A 20224-nucleotide genomic window follows, 5' to 3' on the forward strand; every position below is an offset into this window, starting at 1 on the left:
GGATGAGACAGAATTGGTGGAGGACTTGTAAAGAAGGGTCCATAATCTTACAATTTCAGACACTAAATGACAAACCAACTTTAAGAGGATAGACAAATCGAGAAGTGCATCAGAATTCACGGTCCCAGACACTGCAACGAAGGTCGTTGTAATAGTTTTCCAAATCTATTAATGTCATTAAATTTAATCAACAGTCCAAGTAACAACTAACTGTCAGAAATAATAACACCTCGACCTGGTCAGTGCAATGAAGGCCGTTTTAACAGTTTTTCTTTATTACATGAAGAAAAACTGAATCATATGTTTAGTAAATAAAATCCAAAAAAGTCTAGTTGCATACATAAAAACAAGGGAGGAGAAAATCTAGGCAAACCCATACTGGAGATAATAGGAGGTGTTCCGACAACATCAATCACATGCTTAATAGTATTATTGGAAGAAGACAAAAGTATCTAATAAGACATAAAAAAGGGTGTAGACACAGATTTCGTCTGGATATAATAATACAATTACAAAAGAAAGATAAAGCTGAGAAACCAAAAGAAATCCTGACCTTCCTATAGGAGATCTCATTATGGCTACTTTGGTTGGTCTCTTGACTGCTCTCCATTATCTGCAAAAATCATATCTTTTTAACGATCTGAACAACATCCTCGTCCTCAAGCTCGTGTTCCTGAAGTATAAAATACGATGTCGAGACAGCAATAGTTAGTTAGTCAGGGATATTGCAATATCGATTTACCAGATTAACTTTTGTTTGATTTGCTAGAAGAACTAACCTTTCCAACTCTTTGTGGCTTGTGTTTGGCACTTGAACCCCAAACCAGAGCGCTGTATCAGGAGATCATTAGTTAAGTATTCATGAGCGATGCTTTTGAGCAAGAACCATATAACAGAGAAAAGAAAAATGTTAAGGATTTTAATTACTTACTACTTGAATTGTTTAAGCATGTCTTTGTGAATCCGGATGCAGAAGTCCTCTACTGTTCTCTTCTTGGATGATAAGATTACGGGATCATCATAATCCGGATTCATTGCCTTTGGTTTTGTGTAGATTCGAGTTAGATCCAAGTATTCCCATATCTTGTCCAGAAGTCCATCAAGATTCCACTCCAGATGCGCACTGCAAGATAAATAAATTTATATCTTAATGGCAAAAGTAAACAAGTTTATCGCAAATCCTGCCGGTAATTTAACAACATTTACCTGACAGGACAGTAATGAGGAAGTTTGTCCAAAATTTCAAGTTCCTCAAGTGTGATTGAATCGATCTTGTTGACAGCATAGATACAGGGCATATAAATCCGACTGCCCTCGATGACATCAATGAGGTCATCAGCGGTTGCATCGTAGCGCAGGGTGATGTCAGCATTGTGCATCCTGTACTCACCGCAAATCGCCTTGACGGTGTCAAGGTCAAGGTGTGTGACAGCGACTGTAGAAGTTAGATTGATACCACCTTTGTCTTTTTTCCTAAATGTTAAATTTGGTGGCTCCTTGTTCAACCTACATAGCAACAGTCCATGATCGAGTCAGACTATCTACCAGAAACGATCAAATATACAGTGTATAAAGGTTGTTATATAAACAATCTATACCTTATTCCGAATCCTTCGAGCTCTTTTTCAATGAGACGCTTGTGAGTAATTGGTTTTATGGCATCAAGAACTATTAAGATGCAGTTGCATGTCCTAGCCGTACTTATAACCTGGAAATAGTAAAGTGTGAAAGATGATCAAAGAGGGTCAAAATATAAAATACTCAAGAGATTTAGACTCGACTTACCTGTCTTCCTCTACCTTTTCCATCTTTAGCACCCTCAATAATACCAGGAAGATCTAATAACTGCAAACACATAGAAGGGGACATAAAAAAGAGTATTAGCATCAGTGTCCAATGAATAATTACAGGTCGTTTCCTGACTTAAACTAAGTACCAAGAAGTCATTAAAAGATCAAGCAAGATACATGTTTAATATAGAAGTAAGACTCGAGAAAAGATAATTACAAGCTAGGACATGGCATATGTAGCCAAGGATTTCATTGTGTTTCAACAATTACCAAGACAGAGGAAACACTATCCAAGAATTATCATTTTTCCCCCACAAATAACAGATTAACACAGACGCATAGATGTAGATACCATACCTGGATTTTAGCTCCACGATATGTGATAACACCAGGAATGCATGTCAAAGTCGTGAACTCATAAGAAGCAACCTGAGAAAACATTGTGTATCACAGTATGTACCTTCAGAAAATTGAGTATCAGCCAAAATACAGTTCTAATTCCAAGATTTATGTTCATCTATCCAGGAAAAGACTAGCGCCGAACAGTCTTGCCTTATAAGTGATATTGCACAGGAAGTTGGTCAAAAAGTAACTAGAAATAGGATGCCATGGATACGTGGTAGGTTTCAAAATTCCAATTACAACAAGAGAAAGGAAGTTCAATATTCGTAACGATAACTACAAACCTCGGAAAATGTCCCAGTCAGCTTGTTTAATAGCGTAGATTTTCCAACCGAAGGAAATCCGACCAGTCCAACTCTAGAATCTCCACTTTTAGTCACATCAAAACCTTCTCCAGCACCACCACCGCCACCTTTGGTAGGCGGTGCAAGAAGGTCCCTCCGAAGCTTAGCAAGCTTGGCCTGCAAAATGGACCAGTGAAATATGACGAGAAGCTAATGGTGCAGGAATAAGTACCAAATTCTAAAATCAATACAGAATAATATATAATGCCTGCCTAGTAGTTGTTTGATCCAAGGAACTTCACAAGAGATCATGCCGTAAATAAAATATCTCAGCTTTGTGCTTATTCAATGATTTGGGAGTTCGTATAAAACATAAACGATTTCAACCAGAAGTTAAAATATTTCTTAATGAGCTTGCTTACTGGTTGGGATTTCATGATAGCTTTTATCAAGTATCAAAACAGATATAAACCAATCAACCAAATTTGCATTTGATAAGCAAAAACACCTCAACCAATCAACCTCACTCTCAAAGCTACAAAAAACGACCTAAAGAGGAGAAAAAATGTACCTTTAACAAACCCAGATGATGAGAAGTAGCTTTATTCTTCTGTGTTTTAGCCATCTGCCACATAAACAAAAAAAACCTCGTACTTGTGAGTCACCCAGATTGAAAAATCATTTCTTTGATTCAGAATAGATATTTCGGATTCACAGTTCTATGCATCCAAAATTGAAGAGAAGAGGTGAAGAATCAGAGAGGATTGAATAATTACCTCATCTTCAATTTCTTTGATCTTCTGCATAATAGTCGACATGGTTGCAGTCAAAGCACAGAGAGCTCACGGAGACAACGTCAAGGAAAAGAGGTTATACGCGAGTGAAAGGAAGAAGGACACCGGAATCTCTGATGCAGAGAAATTGACGACGACGGACGAGACAGAAGCAGAGGAATCCCGAGGGTTTTCGTTTCGTCCACCTGATTACGACAAAGGAGAAAAAACTAGAACAGAACTGTCTAGAATTCGGCCTGACCCAACAACATTTTAGGCCCATATATGTCCGATTTGGTTTTCCGGTTTAATAAAATTTACAACAGAATGAGAATTTAGTTTGGTTATATACAATAAACCCTGTTCTGAATTTTTGTTTTGTTTTGTTTTGAATTGGTGTTTTTCGGTTTTAGTTGATTTCAAAAACGGTTTAACTAAATTCAAATGAATCATGTACAACATACCATTCATGCATTCACCATTACAACTTCTCTCTCAACCCGGTTTTAGGAGATGATGAGAAGAAACTGAGAACTGAACCGGGGTTAATTTTTGAGTCTTCCTTCGGATTTGAACGGAACAGAATCGATTTTCCCTTGATTACAAAACTTAATAGCAACATCTTTGCTCTCCTGAGCTAGCTACCCCTTCAGCTTCTCGATATTAACCATGGCTTATTCTTTCTTCTTTGGCTCGCTTTTAAGCTTCATCTGCTGCATTGGTCTTTAACCAAATAGAGTCCATCACTCCAATAGAAAATGAGTTCTTGTATGGTAGTTATTAACTAACTCCTCTGATCTGCACAAGTAAGTCGTCTAACACTTCATAAATTTGATTAGCCTTGCAGTGAGATTTATCCTTAGACAAAAATATATGAACCTCCTTATTAATCCCAATCCAACTACGTCCAGGTTCTTTCACCACACCTTCAACCTTCATTCTTTCTCTCACCTTCTTAGCTTCAGTCCACATACCCTTGGACGCGTAAATATTAGAAAGCATAGTAAACGATCCACTGTCCTTGGGATCAGACAAAATAGCCATTTCAGCAGCATGTTCAGCTAACTCGACGTTACCGGCCTTTGCGCATCCACTCAGCAAGCTCCTCCATACTATAGCAGCTGGTTTTGTCGGCATTTTCTCAATTAACTCCCTTGCTTTGTTCAATCTACCAGCACGGCCTAAAAGAGATACCATACAAACATAGTGCTCAGTTTCAGGTTCAATTCCAAATCGAAGCATTAACTCAAATTGCTTAAGTCCATCTTCTACAAGACCAGCATGGCTACACGCTGATAGAACTCCAACAAAGGTGATGTAGTTAGGCTCTATTCCCTCACTCATCATTTTTTCAAGCATCTGAAGAGCCTTTTTGCCTTCTCCATGATTCGCATAAGATGAGATGACAGAATTCCAACAAACTACATCTCTTGAAGCTGCTGAATCAAAAGCCTTATGAGCGTCTTCGGGACTACCACATTTGGCGTACATATCTAGTAGAGCATTTGTAATATACGGATTACATTCCAAGCCTCTTTTCAGAAGCTGGCAATGGAACTCTTGACCCAATTGAACACTTGCTAGGTTGCCAGCTGCTGTAACCATGTTGGCAAACGTGAATTCGTCAGGTCTTTCTCTTGATAACTGTAATTCCAGAAACAGGTTGAGAGCTTCTTCGTTCTCTGATTGTTGAACATAACCTGCAAACATAGAATTCCAGATAACAAGATCTTTCACTTTCATTTCATCAAACACAAGCCTGGAATCCTTGAGGCAGTAGCAATTTGAGTAAACATCAATCAAAGCGCTTCCAGCAAATATATCTAAGTTTAACCCATATTTGAACATCAATCCATGGATTTGTTTACTCAGTCCCAAGCTTGTTAAAGAAGCAGATGCACGTAGAAGGCTAACAAAAGTCAATAGGCTAGGTCGAATCAATCTGAACCTCATGTCACGAAAGATGTTCAATGCTTCATGTAGTTCCCATTGTGTCCCAAGTCTCGAGTAACCTTCAATCATTGCATTGAATAAAACCACATCAGCAGCAGCGAAAATATCAAAAACTTTTCTGGCATCGGTCAAACAGTCACATTTCGCATACATGTCAATCAAGCTGTTAGTCACATAGCTATCATTGCCAAGATTGGCTTTGATAGTGTAAGCATGAACTTGTGTTCCAAATCCCAAAGCATGAAGTGAGGCACAAGATGTGAGTATGCTAGAGCAAGCATACATATCCGGCTTTAAACCAAACTTTGACATACTGGTAAACAATTCCATGGCTTCTTTATGAAGAGCGTTCTGCTTATAACCAGAGAGCAAAGTGGTCCACGAAATGATGTTTTTATTCGGCATTCCATTGAATAGCTTATGAGCCGCTATAACTCTGCCACACTTCACATAAGAATCTATAAGCACATTCATCAGTGAGGCATCCATCTCAAGTCCATATCTTAAGATGTGCGCATGAATCTGCTTCCCACCTTCAAGAAACGGAAGTATTGAACATGCACTTAGAACCGTCGAAAGGATGTAGCCATCTGGAACAACATTGTCTTCCATTAGTTGGTAGAACAGCTGTAATGAAACGTAGCTTCTTCCCATTTTTACACACCCACTGATCATGGTCGTCCAAGTCACAGTAGATTTCTCTGGTAAAGCATCAAACACAAGCCTCGCATAATCGATATTACCATCCTTCAAATAAAAATCAATCAACAAGGTACCAACATAAACATCCCTATCAAACCCACTCTTGACAAGAAAACTTTGTAGTTGAAACACCATCCAACGCCCACGACCATCTAAGCCTGAGCAAGCTTGAATAAAACTCGACAAAATATATTCATTCGGACTGTCTTTTCTAGTTCTCCAGAACTCTAAGAAAACCACCAAAGATTCCTCATAAATCCCATGATGGTTGCAAGCTGAAACCATGGTAGACCAAGAAACTAAGTTTCTCTCAGGCATTTTCTCGAACACCTTACGTGCATAAACCATACCACCAGCTCTCGAATACAAATTGATCAAAATGTTGCTAAGATACGTATCTAACTCGAGGCCCCAAACAATAATCTGACCATGAACTACATTTTGATAATGCAACAGATCATCTGACGCACGCAGCTGCAAGAGACGAGCAAATTCGCGCCTTCCTCGGATTCCTATCGTAGAAGGAAAATCTGCGTTTACAAATTCCAAAAGACTTGAAGCAGAAGAAGATGAAGAGGAGTATAAACGTATGGTTTCTTGGACTTTACGCCAACAGCGATAGCTTCTCATCCTCCTGAGTGAGAAGAACAGAGCGTGCTGTGACGAATAAACATGCTGCCGTTTTTTGTCATAAGCGAAGAAAGGGTGATGGAACTAATAAATAAAACGGCAACCAGTTATACTACCAAACATCAAAACGACAGGTGGCTGATGATATTGGATGATTTAAGTTTTTTGGTTAGGTTTGGTCGAAAAACAAGAACGGTAGATTTTGATGGCCCGGCATGTTACATTGCGTGGGCCATCCTTTAGCAACATATGTTGAATTTTAATTCCACGTTTCACCTACCAATATTCCTATTTGGACGACATTAAATATTCCTATTTTATACATCATTCTGCTAATAAATCTTGAAATTTGTAAAATATTTACATTCATTTATGGTTAGTAAATACTCCCTCCGTTCCACTAAGATGAATTTTTTAGAAATTTCACATTCTTTAAGAAATATTGTATAAAAATAATTTTAACCTCTTAATATACTTTAAAAATAATAATAAATATTTATCTAATTATTTAGTAAGGATAAAACGGGAAAACAGTTTTAAAATTTGCATTGGAAATATAAAACTTCTATTTTTGTAAGACAAATATTTTTCCTAGAAAATTTCTCTTTATGGGACAGAGGGAGTAATTATGTTTTATATATATCTAGATTTTATGATTAAGTTTAATAAGAAGACAGATTTTAGAAATTTCATCCTTAGTTTACAGAGAAATTCTATCCATTCAAATCTGTAAACATTGGAAAGAATACGAATCAAGATCATTTGAGATACTCACAATATGAACAGTTGTCACATATCATAAGGAAGATTTCTTAATTTTAAAACACGTTACACTTTTTCCACTAACATTTTATTTGGACTTTTAATTGTCTTATTATCTTCAATTAAATACTTAATTATTGACTTGGCATAAATTTAGTAATTAACAGATAGTTTTGGAAATTTTCACCAACCCCTACGTTATAAATTCGTTTTATTCAGATTATAATTCTAAAACTAATTTTGGCCAATAAGAAAAGCGTAAGTTAAGAGAGAGAGAGAAAGAGTCTCTGCCTCTCAAGCTCCGCCGTCGGGGAAAAAAGGTGAAACCTTTATACATTCTCCGATTTCATTTGTCTTTGCATTGATTGTTTATGCAGAATTTGGATTTGTTTATTCCTTAAAACTCTTTCTTTTACTATTATTACTCACGAAGTTTCTTCAAAAGTGTCATCTGCAATTAGTTTAATTCTCAGAAAGGAAATGGTTCCATTGATGATATTTGGCGTTGAAGATGAGTAATAGATTTTGCTGAATTCATGTACTGTGCATTTGCAGAATATGGAAGCAGCTACTGTTCAGAGGTTTCAGTACTCATCATGGAATGATTTGAGAAATTTTGAAGGGAAGCCTCGTGGTTCTCTGAGGTATAATACACAGCGAATTAAGGAAGATAAAAGGTTTAGAGTTGTTGCTTTAACTCTTGACAAAAGAAGGGATCATCGACTTAGATCAGTTTCTGATAAGAACTCCTCAGGTTCTTACGAAAAGCATGAATCTTTCGATATGATTTAGATTGTGTCTATTTTGATGACAAAGAGATTTCTTTCTTCCATCTTTTTTCTTTATTCTGTAGCATTGTTGGAAACTGGAAGTCTTCTTCATTCTCCATTTGATGAAGAACAACAGATTTTGAAGGCCAGTCTAAATACTCATCTACTATTACATCAAGACAGTCGGTTAAGATGTTGTTTTGTCTTCCTGTATATTTTCTCTACCTAAATCTTATGTTGACAGTGGATTACATTAGCTTCTGCAGAAAAAAGCTGAAGAGGTTAAACCGTATTTAAATGGACGATCGATGTATCTTGTTGGTCAGTTTCTATGTCTCATCCTTTGTTTCAGTATTGTTTAGCTTCTCTTGCATTTTGGTAGTTGAACAGTTTCCTCGTGAATGCGTTAGGTATGATGGGTTCCGGGAAAACGACTGTAGGGAAGATTATGGCAAGATCGCTTGGTTATACATTCTTTGATTGGTATATTGTCTGCCCATTTTCAACTGGATGTTGGTTCAACTTTAGCTGATCTTAAACATTGTTTTGTAAATGTGCCAGTGACACTTTGATCGAGCAGGCTATGAAGGGAACTTCTGTAGCTGAGATATTTGAGCATTTCGGTGAGAGTGTCTTCAGAGAAAAAGAGGTTGGTTTTATGCACTTCTTCCCCTAAGTCTTATTGTAGTCTAGCTGCTAATTTCACCACATGCTTTATTCCTAGACTGAAGCGTTAAAGAAACTCTCTTTGATGTACCACCAAGTTGTTGTTTCAACCGGGGGAGGGGCAGTTATAAGACCCATCAATTGGTGCGTTTCCTTCTCATCAATGATCAATGATATAATCTCGATCATTTGGTAATAATGTGTCCAATTTTGTATTCAGGAAGTACATGCATAAAGGTATTAGTATTTGGCTTGATGTACCTCTAGAAGCCTTAGCGCATAGAATAGCTGCTGTAGGAACTGGTTCAAGACCATTGCTACATGATGATGAGTCAGGGGACACATACACAGCGGTAATGCTACCACTGTTAAGCTATAAAAAAGAATTTATCTTTCCCTGTGGTTTTGCTCATTTGTAACTTCAAATAGGCTTTAAACCGTCTTTCAACGATTTGGGATGCACGTGGTGAAGCATACACTAAAGCCAGCGCAAGAGTTTCCTTGGAGAGTATGATCCTTTCCACCTTTCATGTTATATAGCTTGACACAATCTCAGCCATTTTGATTACTGACTAGTTTACTCGATTTGTTCAGATATTACTTTGAAGCTCGGTTATAGAAGTGTCTCAGATCTTACACCAGCTGAAATCGCCATTGAGGTAAGTCTTAGAATCTCTCTGTTCCTATTCAGGTGTGTACATTGGAGTTCATATGTTTTATGAAAGCTCAACTGCGTAATTCATCATCAGGCCTTTGAGCAAGTTCAGAGCTATTTAGAGAAAGAAGATGGTATGGCTAGACCAGATGGACTCTAGTTCCAGAAAGTTATGTTTCCCCGCAACATCTCATGAATTTGTGCCTAGTTTTGAATGTTGTATATAAATGAATAATACTCTGTTTGAGCACATTGTCTTCTTTTCAAATTGACCCAAAAAATGAAAAGGAGCCATTTGCATTTTTATAAAAAGACGGTAAGAAGAAACCCAATTTTTTGCAACTTCATCAGTGAGTCATTAAGAAAGACAAAGCCAAATTATGTGTACACTAGACGACCAAACACTCCTCAATAAAATGTGAATGTCTTAGATTTACTTGTTCTTCCCATAGGTCTTTTAGCAGCACAAGATAAGCAAAGCATCAAAGGTTTTCAGCATTCAGCTAAAAACAAGAGACACAAGCATCCAACAAAATGATACGATACACGCAAGAAACAAAGATTCACCACATTCACGTCTTGTCTCATCAAACGGTAGGGGAAAGAGCATACACGACTTCATATGACAAGGGAACTGTAAGAACTGCGTCATGCCACTCGACCTTCCCCCAAATCTCTTCGCTGTTGCGCCTTTCAAGCGCAATCACAGCACACAAAATCATCTTGTTCTTACATCCATCATCGGAAGTCACAATCTTGTCCCAGAAAACCGCCATCTTTCCACCATAATCCGCCATTTTTCCACCACATCTGGCAAACCTGGGGAGTCCTTTCACACCCTTGAGATCCCTCCAGAGTCTTGCCATAGTGTCATACCATTTGAAGACTCCCTTATAGTAATAGTAAAGCACGTTCTCAACAACGCAATAAGAATACCATACCCAACCTATATCCATGTCCCATTTCATCCTTTCCCACCTACCTTCCTTGGGTTTGTAAATCAAACCATGAGAGTTTGCAATCAAGATTTCTCCTTCCACCACTGCGCTTTTATGTATGCTACAACCTCCAATCTCTGCGCCAGGGCTCGAGACAGACTCCCAAGTTTGGGTTCTAGGATCGAAAACCTCCATCCAGTTGGAGGAATTGCTGCAGTCTTTGCAGCCTCCTGTTACATATATCTTTCCTTCAACAACATTAGCCGCCGGATATCTCCGCTCTACTCTCATGCCTGGACCCTCGTGCCATGTGTGAGACTGACAGTCCAGGACCGAGACGATAGACGAGTGTGCTTTGTCGATGGGTCCTCCAATGTTGTAGATATTAGAACCAACGGCAACGAGACCCGACCAGTACGCAGGACGAGAATGGAGAACTGGGATTGCAGCCAGAACATACCCACTTGACATCTTCTTCTTCTTCTTCTTCTTCTTCTTCTTCTCAGTGATATCATTGGTTAGAGTTCGATTAGGTTTCAGACAGAGAGTGAACCAACGAGGGTTAGGGTCAGAATCTTTCTCCTGTAAACACACATAGAGACAACTCTCAGTGCGACCTAACAGAGATCGGGTCTTGTAGAGATCTGGTGAAGCAATCAAGGAGCGGAAGCTCTTGGAGACTAAGGAGAGAGTTGGGTAATACAATCTCGAGACGCGTGCTAAGCAGCTCACTACTAAATCATCTGGAAGTGAAGGATTTGGGGTTGTCGATTGCGGCGTCGGCGATGGCTTCTTCGTCGTCTTCCTCTTCTTTTCCGGGGACGACATTGGCGAGTATAGGCGTCGATCAACCTCTGTATTCTTTTCCGACAGCAGAGGACAAAAGTTAGGGGTTTTGACTTCACTTCACTACCGAAGCGCGTGTGCTTTAACCGCTAAAATTTCGCGTGAGAATTTCCACAAATCTTATAAGGGCTAATTAACACTTCTAGGCCCAATTTATAAGTTGGTCTCAAAAGCCATTATATATCTCAATGGGCCTCATATCATTATTTGATTTCATCACATGCTTTCTTTCAAGACTGAGGCACTAATGCAACTTGATACGATGCGACCATGGATAGAATGTCTCATTCTTAACTCTTAACATGTATGTATATAACAGAATAAAGTTTTGTGAAAGAAAAAAAGCATGTGATAAGCGTGTGAAAAAAAGCATGTGATAATTTTTTTTATTTTTTTCACAAAATACTGTAATAAGCGTTTATCTTCTTTTGGTGTGATAATATTAAATGAAAACACACATAAAAGCCATAATCATTTGGTTTATAAGATTGTAATAAGCAAGCAAGCAAAGCAAAGCCTTTGCAAACGAAGCGAAATAAAACAAAAAATTTCTCGTAACTACACGACCAAACTCTCTTCCAGAGTACACATCTTTTTACCGTCCTTGCTACGAATGTGAACACCCCAACCTGTTCAACAAAAACAGTGTGAAACATTTGGTTATAGTCTCGCATCACAAAACAAGCAAAGCTTAAACATTTGCAAGATTCACTACCGAGTCAACAATTCATCAAACATTAGCGGAACGAGCACACACGAATTCATAAGGCTCAGGGACTGTAAGCACAGCATCAAACCACTCAACCCTCCCCCAAATGTTTTCATTGTGGCGCTTTTCAAGTGTGATTACCGCACACCAAATCACCATGTTATTATTGCCAGTAGTAGGTAACTTGTCCCACAAAACCGCCATCTTCCCACCATAATCCGCTAATCTAACATAAGAATAACTAGCAAACTCAGGCAATCCTTCCAAACCCTTGAGCTTCATCCAGCATCCTATCTTAGAGTCATACAATTTGATTCCGTCTATATTACTGTAACAATACAGCACATTATCTATCACGCAACAAGAAGCCATACCCATCCTAAATCCAAATAATTCACTTCTCCTATCGCTTCCCATTTATCTATTCTTGGGTTGTAAGCAACACCCACACCCTTATACCCAAACAAGCAGATAGCTTCTTCAATCACTGCGCTCTTGCGTATACGTCTGTCACATCCATCTGCGATAGGGTTTAGCACAGGCTCCCAAGTTTGGGTTTTTATATCGAAAACTTCCATCCAATTGGAGGAATTGGAGTCTCTGCTGCCTCCTGCAACATATATCTTCCCATCAATAACATTGGCTGCATGTGAATTCCGCTCCACCAGCATGTTTGGAGCATCACGCCACGTGTGATACCGGCAGTCCAATATCGAGACACTAGAGGAGTGTTCATTGATGATGGATCCGCCAATGTTGTATATATCAGAACCAACAGCAACGAGACCAGAGCAATGTACAGGACGAGAATTGGGGATTGAGATTGCCGCCATAACATGCCCACTTGGCTTAGGTTTTCGGCAGAGAGTGAACCAGCGAGGGTTAAAGTCAGAAGGGATCCCTAAGCACAGATAGAGACAGCTCTCTGTGCGGCCTAAGAGTGACCGAGTCTCGTAAAGCTCCGGTGAAGCAATGAGAGATCGAAAGCTCTTGGAGACGAGAGAGAGAATTGGGTAGTCCAATCTCGAGACGCGGGCGAGGATACTTATTAGCAAATCAACAGGAAGTGATAAAATCTGGGTCGAATGCGGCGTCGGTGAGAGTATCGGCGACGTCGTCGTCTTCTTCTTCATCTTCTTCACCGGCGATGACATTGGCGAAAATAAAATTATCGACTGCAGAGAACCAAAGTCAAAGAGGATTTTAGGGATTTTGACTGCTAAGCCTTATCGAGCGTAATGGACTTTGTTGCTTCTGCGTTTATCCTTCACATTAATAAATTCTTAATGGGCCTCAAAGCATTAAATTTGTTAATTTGAAGAAGAATGCACAATTCATTACACTGGATTTCGTTTCTATAAATACATTTGAAAAGTTTAATTTCAACTCTAACAGTACTGCTACTGCATCATTGGATGATTCCATAACGTACAATGACATGAGACATACTTGCACAATGAAAGTATTAAACTTTCTTTTCAACCAAAACAGTGTTTCATAGGTCTGACTGTAGCAGCAGAAAGAAAGCTAACCATCAAAGGTTTACAAGTGAAACAATGTCAATAGCATAAGTCATAAGAGCTAAAAAGACAAGACACAATCATACAACAAAATGATCAAATACCCACAAACCATTAAAGATTCACCACATTCAAGTCTGTCATTCATCAAACGGTAACAGCTAGAGCATGTTCAAACTCATATGACACAGGAACTGTAAGCACTGCCTCATGCCACTCGACCGTCCCCCAAATCTCTTCACTGTTGGGCCTTTCAAGGGCAATCACCGCGCACCGAATTATTTTGTTCGTATCGGAAGCAGAAGGGGAAGGATTGTCCCAAAAAATCGCCATCTTTCCACCATAATCTGCTATCTTAACATCGACATTACGGGACAACTTAGGTAGTCCTTTCACCTTCATAACTTTCCACAATCTCAGCTTAGTGTCAAACCATCGGAAAGCATCACCATAACAGTACAAAACATTCTCTATAACACAATTACAAGACCAAAACCAACTCTGACCCATCTGATATCCAGCAAAGTCCCATCTACTTTCCTCTAGATCATAAGCCATAACCTTCATCCCAATCGTCAAGTAGAACTTTCCATCAACATACGCGCTTCTTGATAGAGCGCCCCAGTCTTTCTCCCAGTAAGGGATGGGCCTATGATCCCAAATTTGGGTCTTTATGTCGAACACTTCTATCGGGTACAAGGAATCTGCATCATCACCGTCGACACCTCCAGCTACATAAATCTTTCCATCAATAACACTAGCAGCAGGGTCCGACCTTTCCATCTGCAGGCTTGGAGCCTCACGCAACGTGTGAGACCGGCAGTCTAGGATCACGACTCTAGAGGAACGCACATTCTCCTCCATGTATCCGCCAAAGAAGTAGATATCGGAACCAACAGACGCGTGACCTGACCAGTGCTCAAGAGGGGGATTAGGAACTGGAATTGGGATCAAAAGATTACCACTTGACATCTTCTTCTTCTTCTTCTTCTTGCCATTTTTTAGGGTTCTGTCAGGTTTCATGCAGAGAGTGAACCAGAGAGGGTTCGGATCAGGATTTCCCTCCTGTAAACACAAATACAGACAACTCTCGGTTCGGCCTAATAGTGACCGTGTCTCGTAAAGCTCCGGTGAACGGAGGAGAGATCTAAAGCTCTTGGAGACAAGAGAGAGAATCGGATAATACAATCTGGAGACTCGTGCGAAGATACTTACAAGCAAATCATCAGGAAGTGACGGTATCGGCGTCGGCACCGGTGAAATCTTCTTCTTCTTCTTAACCGATGGATTCTTCGTCGACGTCACCCTCTTCCTCTTCCTCTCCGGTGAAGACATTGGCTAATTATCGAGATGAAATCGCCGTTGAGCAAGTCAATCTAGGGATTTGACTTCACTTCACTGCTATGAGAGTTCTCGAACGCGTTTGCTTTACTCGTTCAGATTGCGAGTGTGTGATAATTCAATTGTGGGCTTAATATATAAATCATTTTTTAATGGGCCTCAATATAGAAACAATAAACAATCATCCATCAAATTAAATAGCCCAATACTACACAAACTCTCCAAATCATCATGAATCAAACAGTAGCAGCAAGAACATGTACCAATTCATATGATTTGGGAACTCTAAGCACAACATCAAACCATTCAGTCTTACCGCAAATCTCGTATATGTCGTGCCTTTCAATCGTAATCTCCGCACACCAAATCATCTTGTTCTTAGAGCTAGAAGGCACAAAAGTATCCCATAAAACCGCCATCTTCTCACCGTAAGCCGCCAAGTTAACACGGCTATAGCATAGAAACTTGATTAGCCGTTCCAACCCCATCAACTTTCTCCAAAATCTTCCTTTATAGTCATACCATTTAAACTCTCTATCATTATAATAGAACAATATATTGTTTATCACACAATATGAAACCCATGTCCGACCCATCTCCATATCCATTCCAACTGAGTCCCATCTACCTTCTTTCGGGTCGTAAGCCACATGACCCGCACCGCCAAACAAGTGATACTTTCCTTCGATCCCTACGCTCTTGTATACAAGTCTCTCGCATCTCTCGGTGCCAGGACTTGCCACAGAGTCCCAAGTTTGAGTCTTAGGATCAAACACTTCTATACAATCCAATGAAGTGCAATCTTCACAGCCTCCTGCTACATATATCTTCCCATCAAGAACGGTCGCAGTGGGGTAGTTTCGTGCCACCCGCATGGACGGAGCTTCACGCCATTTCTCACACTGACAATCCAAGACCGAGACGCTAGAGGATGGTGCATCATTGATAGGCCCTCCAATAGCGTAGATATTATAATCAACAGCGACCACACTCGACCAATGAGCAGGAGGAGCATAGCGAGATAAGATCGGAACCAATAAATGACCACCTGAGAAATTTGTTAGTTTTCGATCCGGAACTCGACAGAGAGTGTACCATCGGAGGTTAGAGTCGTTAAGTAACCGTAAGGACACATAAAGACAACTCTCGGTGCGGCCGAGGATGGAGCGAGTCTGATAAAGCTCTGGTGAAGCAATTAGAGAGCGGAAACTCTTGGAGACAAGAGAGAAAGTTGGGTAATACAATCTTGAAATGCGGCTTAGAGAGCTCAAAAGTATGTCATCAGGAAGAAACAGATTCGTGGTCGGTGAGGGTACCAATGATAACGTCTTCTTCTGCTCAGATGGTGCCTCCTCTTCGTTCATGGCCGCCAGAGGTTTAGTTGGAGAAAAAATTATTGAAGATTTCTTTTCTTCTAATGGTAGAACAAATCAACACGGAGTTTAATAGATAAGAAAAAAAAAAAAGTTAGATAGATCATCCGATTCTTCACCATGCCTTCTTTATTACAAATTTACAATACATTATTTTATGATCTTTTTGGAATTGTGACTTTTTTTCCACAAATGAAAATCATATAAGAAGAAAATGTTGGAGCAGTCAGAGAAGACTCGATAAACTAGAGAGAGATTCAAGACTCTAAAGTTTGACTCGGTCAAGATGCACAACAATAAATTAGAAAATTATTTATCTAAAGTGGTTAACGTGTGCTCCTTTGTTTGGAACGAATAATAAAAGACTTTGTTGTCCACAAATTATTAAAGTAAACACAAAGATGTTAGACCGGTGCAGAGAAAACTTGGTTTAGAAGATGACTTTGTTGCCTACTAATTTGCAATCACAATTAAGCTAAATCATCTACAAGTGCGTCAGTGCATATGTTTAGAAGAAAACAAATAATGTAATTGCATTCGGCTAAAAACATGAACCGATCATTCAACATAGTTGCATACTAATGGAAAAGGAAACGTAAAAATTCAAAACAAAATGAAGCTACCCACATTATTCAAGTAGTGTTTCTAATTTCATCATTCTTCAAGCTTGTTCTTACGAATAGTCATCATTTCATCAAACAGAAGCTGAAAGAGCATCCGCACTTTTCAAGCTACAAGACGCTCCAACTTCAAGTACAGTATCAAACCACTCAACCTTCCCCCAAATCTCATCTCCATCGCGCTTTTCAAGTGAAATCTCAGCACAGAAAATCATGCAGACCCCAGAATACTCCCATTTATCCCACAACACCGCCATCTTCCCACCAAGATCCACCAACTTACAATACTCACGCTGGCTAAAATCATCAGGTAACCCTTCAAGGCCTTTCAATTGCTTCCATGAACTTACCTTACTGTCATACCATTTGAACACTCCTTGATCCCAGTAGAACAAGATGTTGTCGACCACGCAATTACTCGAGCCTATTGCATAACCTATAAGCCAATGCTCTTCTACTGAGTTCCATTTACCTTCATCTGGGTCGTAAACCACATACTTATCCCCAGACAGGTATAATTTTCCGTCATGTCCTATGCTTTTGACTGCACGTCTATAGCATACCTCCTCCCAAACCTTGACGATGTGAGGGTTCGTCACAGTTCCCCAACTTTGTGTTTTTGGATCAAACACTTCGATCCAGTGTGAGGGATTATCCGTGTCTTCAGTGCCTCCTGTTACATATATCTTCCCATCAACTACGCTTGTTGTGGAGGATCTCCTGTTCAATCGCATCCTCGGACCATCACGCCACGTGTGAGACCGACAATCCAGGATAGAGACTTTCGAAGAAGGTTCCCTATCGAAGCCGAGAGGGCAGGAATCATCACCAACGGTTCCACCGATTCTGTAGATATTAGAACCAACGGCGACGAGATTCGACGATAGCGTAAGAGGATACTGGGGAGATGGAATTTGGAGAAAAACCTTGTCGCTTACGGTTCGATTAGGGTTTTGGTAGAGAGTGAACCAGTGTGTGTTATTGTCGAAAGGGAAGCGTAAGCATAGATAGAGACACTTCTCGGTACGGTTTAAGAGAGATCGAGTGTTGTAAATCTCTGGTGAAGTAACGATGGATCGAAATCTCTTGGAGACACGAGACAGAGCGGGATAATACATTCTAGAGACACGGGCAAAGCAGTTCAATAACAAGTCATTAGGAAGTGAATCGATCGAGGTTGGTTCTCTCGTCACCGGAGATGGCGTCTCCTTGTTTTTCTTACGCGGTGGATCTTTGCGATTATTGGCGGCGGAAGATCTGGATGTGGAAGACATTGGGAACATAAATTTTCTGAAGCAAATTCGCTAGCGAAAAGAAAACAACTTATCAAGGAACAAACTTCCTTTTAGGGTTTTTCAGATTCCAGAAATCTCGGACACGTTATCTTGCGCGAGGAAAACCAATAATATGTTAGCCCATGGGCCAAAAGATACCATGTGAATTATGGGCCTTTAGTTTACAGGACATGAACATAAGCCTTGCCTTATAATACAAACCTCTGTTTTTTCTTGCAACTAGGTCATTTTAGTTACATAAATGTGAATGTACACTGGACAAACAAGCACTAACTTTGTATCTTGCAAAAGTTAATTCTCATGAGTCATGAACCTAAAGAGAACCGTAGTCTTCCTTCTATGCAACCCATACAAAAGAGTGTTCAAATACATCTTCACAGTCAGTCAGTCACTGTCCCAAAATAAGCTAACACATTATACAAATGAATCAGAAATACCATCAGAACAAAAACTACAATACCCGCTTATCTCAAGAGTGTCCATCACTAAGCTATGGCAGAAAGAGTTTGAGAAAATGTTTTTTTTTTTTTTTCTCAAAAGAGACAGTCACAAAACAAGCTTAATCATCTACAGAGTAAATGAGTGCAGATTTTGCATCCCGCCAAACAACACAAGACATTCCTTCAAGTGTGACGTACTTGAAAAAGAAAGCGATTTTAACCTGAGTCATAACATTCAAACCTGCCTCATGAGTCATAAATCAAACAGTAGCAGCAATAGCACGCACGAATTTACAATCCTCAGGGACTGTAAGCACAGCGTCGAACCACTCGACCGTCCCCCAAATCTCTTCATTGTTGCACTTTTTTTGAAGCGAAATCTCTGCGCACCAAATCATCTTCTCCTTAGACTCACTTTCAGGGACATAAGTGTCCCACAAAACCATCAACTTACCACCATAATCCACCAATTTAACACTAGCATAATCATCAAACTTAGGTAACCCTTCTAAACCCTTTAGATTTCTCCTAGCCGATTCCCCTTTTCCAGAGTATATCCATAGAAACTCCCCATTGGGTCTATAAAAATAGACTATGTTCCCTATCATACAAACAGAAGACCAATCCTTCTCCCCACAAAATCCTACCACGTCACATGTTAAATCCTTTGGCTTTATAGTCACACCCTGTCCACACTCTGTCCTACAGATCGTATAAATCTTTCCTTCCAGATCTCCGACTCCGAATATCCGCTTTTGGAACGGCACAGGCTTCCAAGTTTGTGTCTTTGTGCTGAACACTTGAATACAGTTCAAAGAATCTACATTCTCGGAGCTTCCTGCTAAATACATCTTCCCATCAAGTTGGCTATTGGTGTGAGCCACTCGCATGCTTGGAGCTTCGAGCCAAGTGTGAGATCGACAGTCAAGGAAGGAGACGTTAGAGCATGGAGCATCTTCGATAGGTCCGTTAATGGCGTAGAGATGTGAACCAACAGCGACGATGCTAGACCATTCCAGAGGAGGAGAGTTGATGATTGGGATCGGAACCAGAAGATTGCCACTTGACTCATTCTTCTCCTTGCTTAGGGTTCTTCGATTAGGTTTTCGGCAGAGAGTGAACCAGCGAGGGTTATCTTCAGGAGAGTATCGTAAGCACAGATAGAGACAACTCTCGGTGCGACCTAACAGAGATCGAGTCTTGTAGAGATCTGGTGAAGCAATCAAGGAGCGGAAGCTCTTGGAGACTAAGGAGAGAGTCGGGTAATACAATCTCGACACACGAGCTAAGCAGCTCACTACCAAATCTTCTGGAAGTGAAGGATTCGAGGTCGCTATTTCTATCGACGGCTTTTTCCCTTTCATGCCGGTGGTAGCGGAAGCTGTGGACGACGACATTGGCTAAATTTGCTACCAGCTCAACGGAATATTAGGGATTTAATAACGGAAACGTGGTGGCGCGTGAGACTAAACCAACCAATAATTGGGCCTAGTGGGCCTAGATGTAGTAATTTCATTTTTTTTCAGAGCCCCAAACATCTAGAGCTGGAAATCAACAAGATGATATATAGGCCAAAACCTGAATTATTTGATCAATTCGGATAAGGAGCTTCAAAACAAAACTATGTCAATTCATGTGAAACTAGATATCATAATTGCTTCTTGAATTACGTAATTTGAAAAATAGTCTTTTGCATCGCCTTTTAATCAATTTTCAAACCCATCTTTCTCCTATTTCTTTCACACACACAACAAA

General features: G+C 39.9%; 9 protein-coding genes across 13 annotated transcripts; 1 reads left to right on the top strand and 8 right to left on the bottom strand.

Annotated features, from left to right (window-relative positions):
• Positions 1–158: 158 nt before the first annotated feature.
• On the bottom strand, positions 159–3533 carry AT4G39520 (GTP-binding protein-like protein). Its single transcript, NM_120112.4, has 10 exons — positions 3253–3533; positions 3048–3101; positions 2477–2653; positions 2148–2219; positions 1786–1845; positions 1599–1708; positions 1207–1506; positions 932–1123; positions 780–831; positions 159–673 (listed from the first exon to the last, which is right to left on the bottom strand). The coding sequence occupies exons 1-10, from the start codon at positions 3292–3294 to the stop codon at positions 623–625; spliced, it is 1110 nt and encodes a 369-aa protein (NP_195662.1). The 5' UTR covers positions 3295–3533; the 3' UTR covers positions 159–622.
• A 128-nt stretch (positions 3534–3661) lies between these two features.
• On the bottom strand, positions 3662–6603 carry AT4G39530 (Tetratricopeptide repeat (TPR)-like superfamily protein). The gene has a single exon (NM_120113.2). The coding sequence runs from the start codon at positions 6532–6534 to the stop codon at positions 4030–4032; it is 2505 nt and encodes an 834-aa protein (NP_195663.1). The 5' UTR covers positions 6535–6603; the 3' UTR covers positions 3662–4029.
• Positions 6604–7518: 915 nt separating this feature from the next.
• On the top strand, positions 7519–9711 carry SK2 (shikimate kinase 2). Of its 3 annotated transcripts, none has more exons than NM_001204040.1 (11): positions 7519–7616; positions 7852–8050; positions 8150–8211; positions 8333–8383; positions 8449–8549; positions 8628–8715; positions 8791–8876; positions 8953–9085; positions 9162–9240; positions 9327–9391; positions 9482–9711. In NM_001204040.1, exons 2-11 carry the CDS (start codon positions 7855–7857, stop codon positions 9545–9547), a joined length of 927 nt encoding a protein of 308 aa, NP_001190969.1. In that variant the 5' UTR covers positions 7519–7616; positions 7852–7854; the 3' UTR covers positions 9548–9711. The 3 variants fall into 3 exon arrangements, with proteins under 3 accessions (NP_001190969.1, NP_974715.1, NP_195664.2); NM_202986.2 differs by having other exon boundaries at positions 7527–7616; positions 8333–8387; positions 8477–8549; positions 9482–9705; NM_120114.2 differs by lacking the exon at positions 7519–7616 and having other exon boundaries at positions 7628–8050; positions 8333–8387; positions 8477–8549.
• A 64-nt stretch (positions 9712–9775) lies between these two features.
• AT4G39550 (Galactose oxidase/kelch repeat superfamily protein) lies at positions 9776–11239 on the bottom strand. The gene has a single exon (NM_120115.4). The coding sequence runs from the start codon at positions 11151–11153 to the stop codon at positions 9975–9977; it is 1179 nt and encodes a 392-aa protein (NP_195665.1). The 5' UTR covers positions 11154–11239; the 3' UTR covers positions 9776–9974.
• Positions 11240–11552: 313 nt separating this feature from the next.
• On the bottom strand, positions 11553–13179 carry AT4G39560 (Galactose oxidase/kelch repeat superfamily protein). Of its 2 annotated transcripts, NM_202987.3 has the most exons (2): positions 11887–13179; positions 11553–11800 (listed from the first exon to the last, which is right to left on the bottom strand). In NM_202987.3, the coding sequence occupies exon 1, from the start codon at positions 13032–13034 to the stop codon at positions 12234–12236; it is 801 nt and encodes a 266-aa protein (NP_974716.1). In that variant the 5' UTR covers positions 13035–13179; the 3' UTR covers positions 11553–11800; positions 11887–12233. The 2 variants fall into 2 exon arrangements, with proteins under 2 accessions (NP_974716.1, NP_195666.2); NM_120116.4 differs by having other exon boundaries at positions 11553–13179.
• Positions 13180–13293: 114 nt separating this feature from the next.
• On the bottom strand, positions 13294–14842 carry AT4G39570 (Galactose oxidase/kelch repeat superfamily protein). Its single transcript, NM_120117.4, has one exon. It carries the CDS (start codon positions 14733–14735, stop codon positions 13548–13550), a length of 1188 nt encoding a protein of 395 aa, NP_195667.1. The 5' UTR covers positions 14736–14842; the 3' UTR covers positions 13294–13547.
• Positions 14843–14977: 135 nt separating this feature from the next.
• AT4G39580 (Galactose oxidase/kelch repeat superfamily protein) lies at positions 14978–16105 on the bottom strand (the record flags this gene model as incomplete). Its single annotated transcript, NM_120118.1, has 1 exon — positions 14978–16105. The coding sequence occupies one exon, from the start codon at positions 16103–16105 to the stop codon at positions 14978–14980; it is 1128 nt and encodes a 375-aa protein (NP_195668.1).
• A 519-nt stretch (positions 16106–16624) lies between these two features.
• AT4G39590 (Galactose oxidase/kelch repeat superfamily protein) lies at positions 16625–18053 on the bottom strand. The gene has a single exon (NM_120119.3). It carries the CDS (start codon positions 18015–18017, stop codon positions 16809–16811), a length of 1209 nt encoding a protein of 402 aa, NP_568062.1. The 5' UTR covers positions 18018–18053; the 3' UTR covers positions 16625–16808.
• A 130-nt stretch (positions 18054–18183) lies between these two features.
• On the bottom strand, positions 18184–20091 carry AT4G39600 (Galactose oxidase/kelch repeat superfamily protein). Of its 2 annotated transcripts, none has more exons than NM_001342545.1 (1): positions 18184–20091. In NM_001342545.1, exon 1 carries the CDS (start codon positions 19864–19866, stop codon positions 18730–18732), a length of 1137 nt encoding a protein of 378 aa, NP_001328959.1. In that variant the 5' UTR covers positions 19867–20091; the 3' UTR covers positions 18184–18729. The 2 variants fall into 2 exon arrangements, with proteins under 2 accessions (NP_001328959.1, NP_195670.1); NM_120120.2 differs by having other exon boundaries at positions 18315–19861.
• Positions 20092–20224: the final 133 nt, after the last annotated feature.

This window comes from Arabidopsis thaliana, chromosome 4, assembly GCF_000001735.4.
Source record: "Arabidopsis thaliana chromosome 4, partial sequence".
Taxonomy (NCBI): Eukaryota; Viridiplantae; Streptophyta; class Magnoliopsida; order Brassicales; family Brassicaceae; genus Arabidopsis; species Arabidopsis thaliana.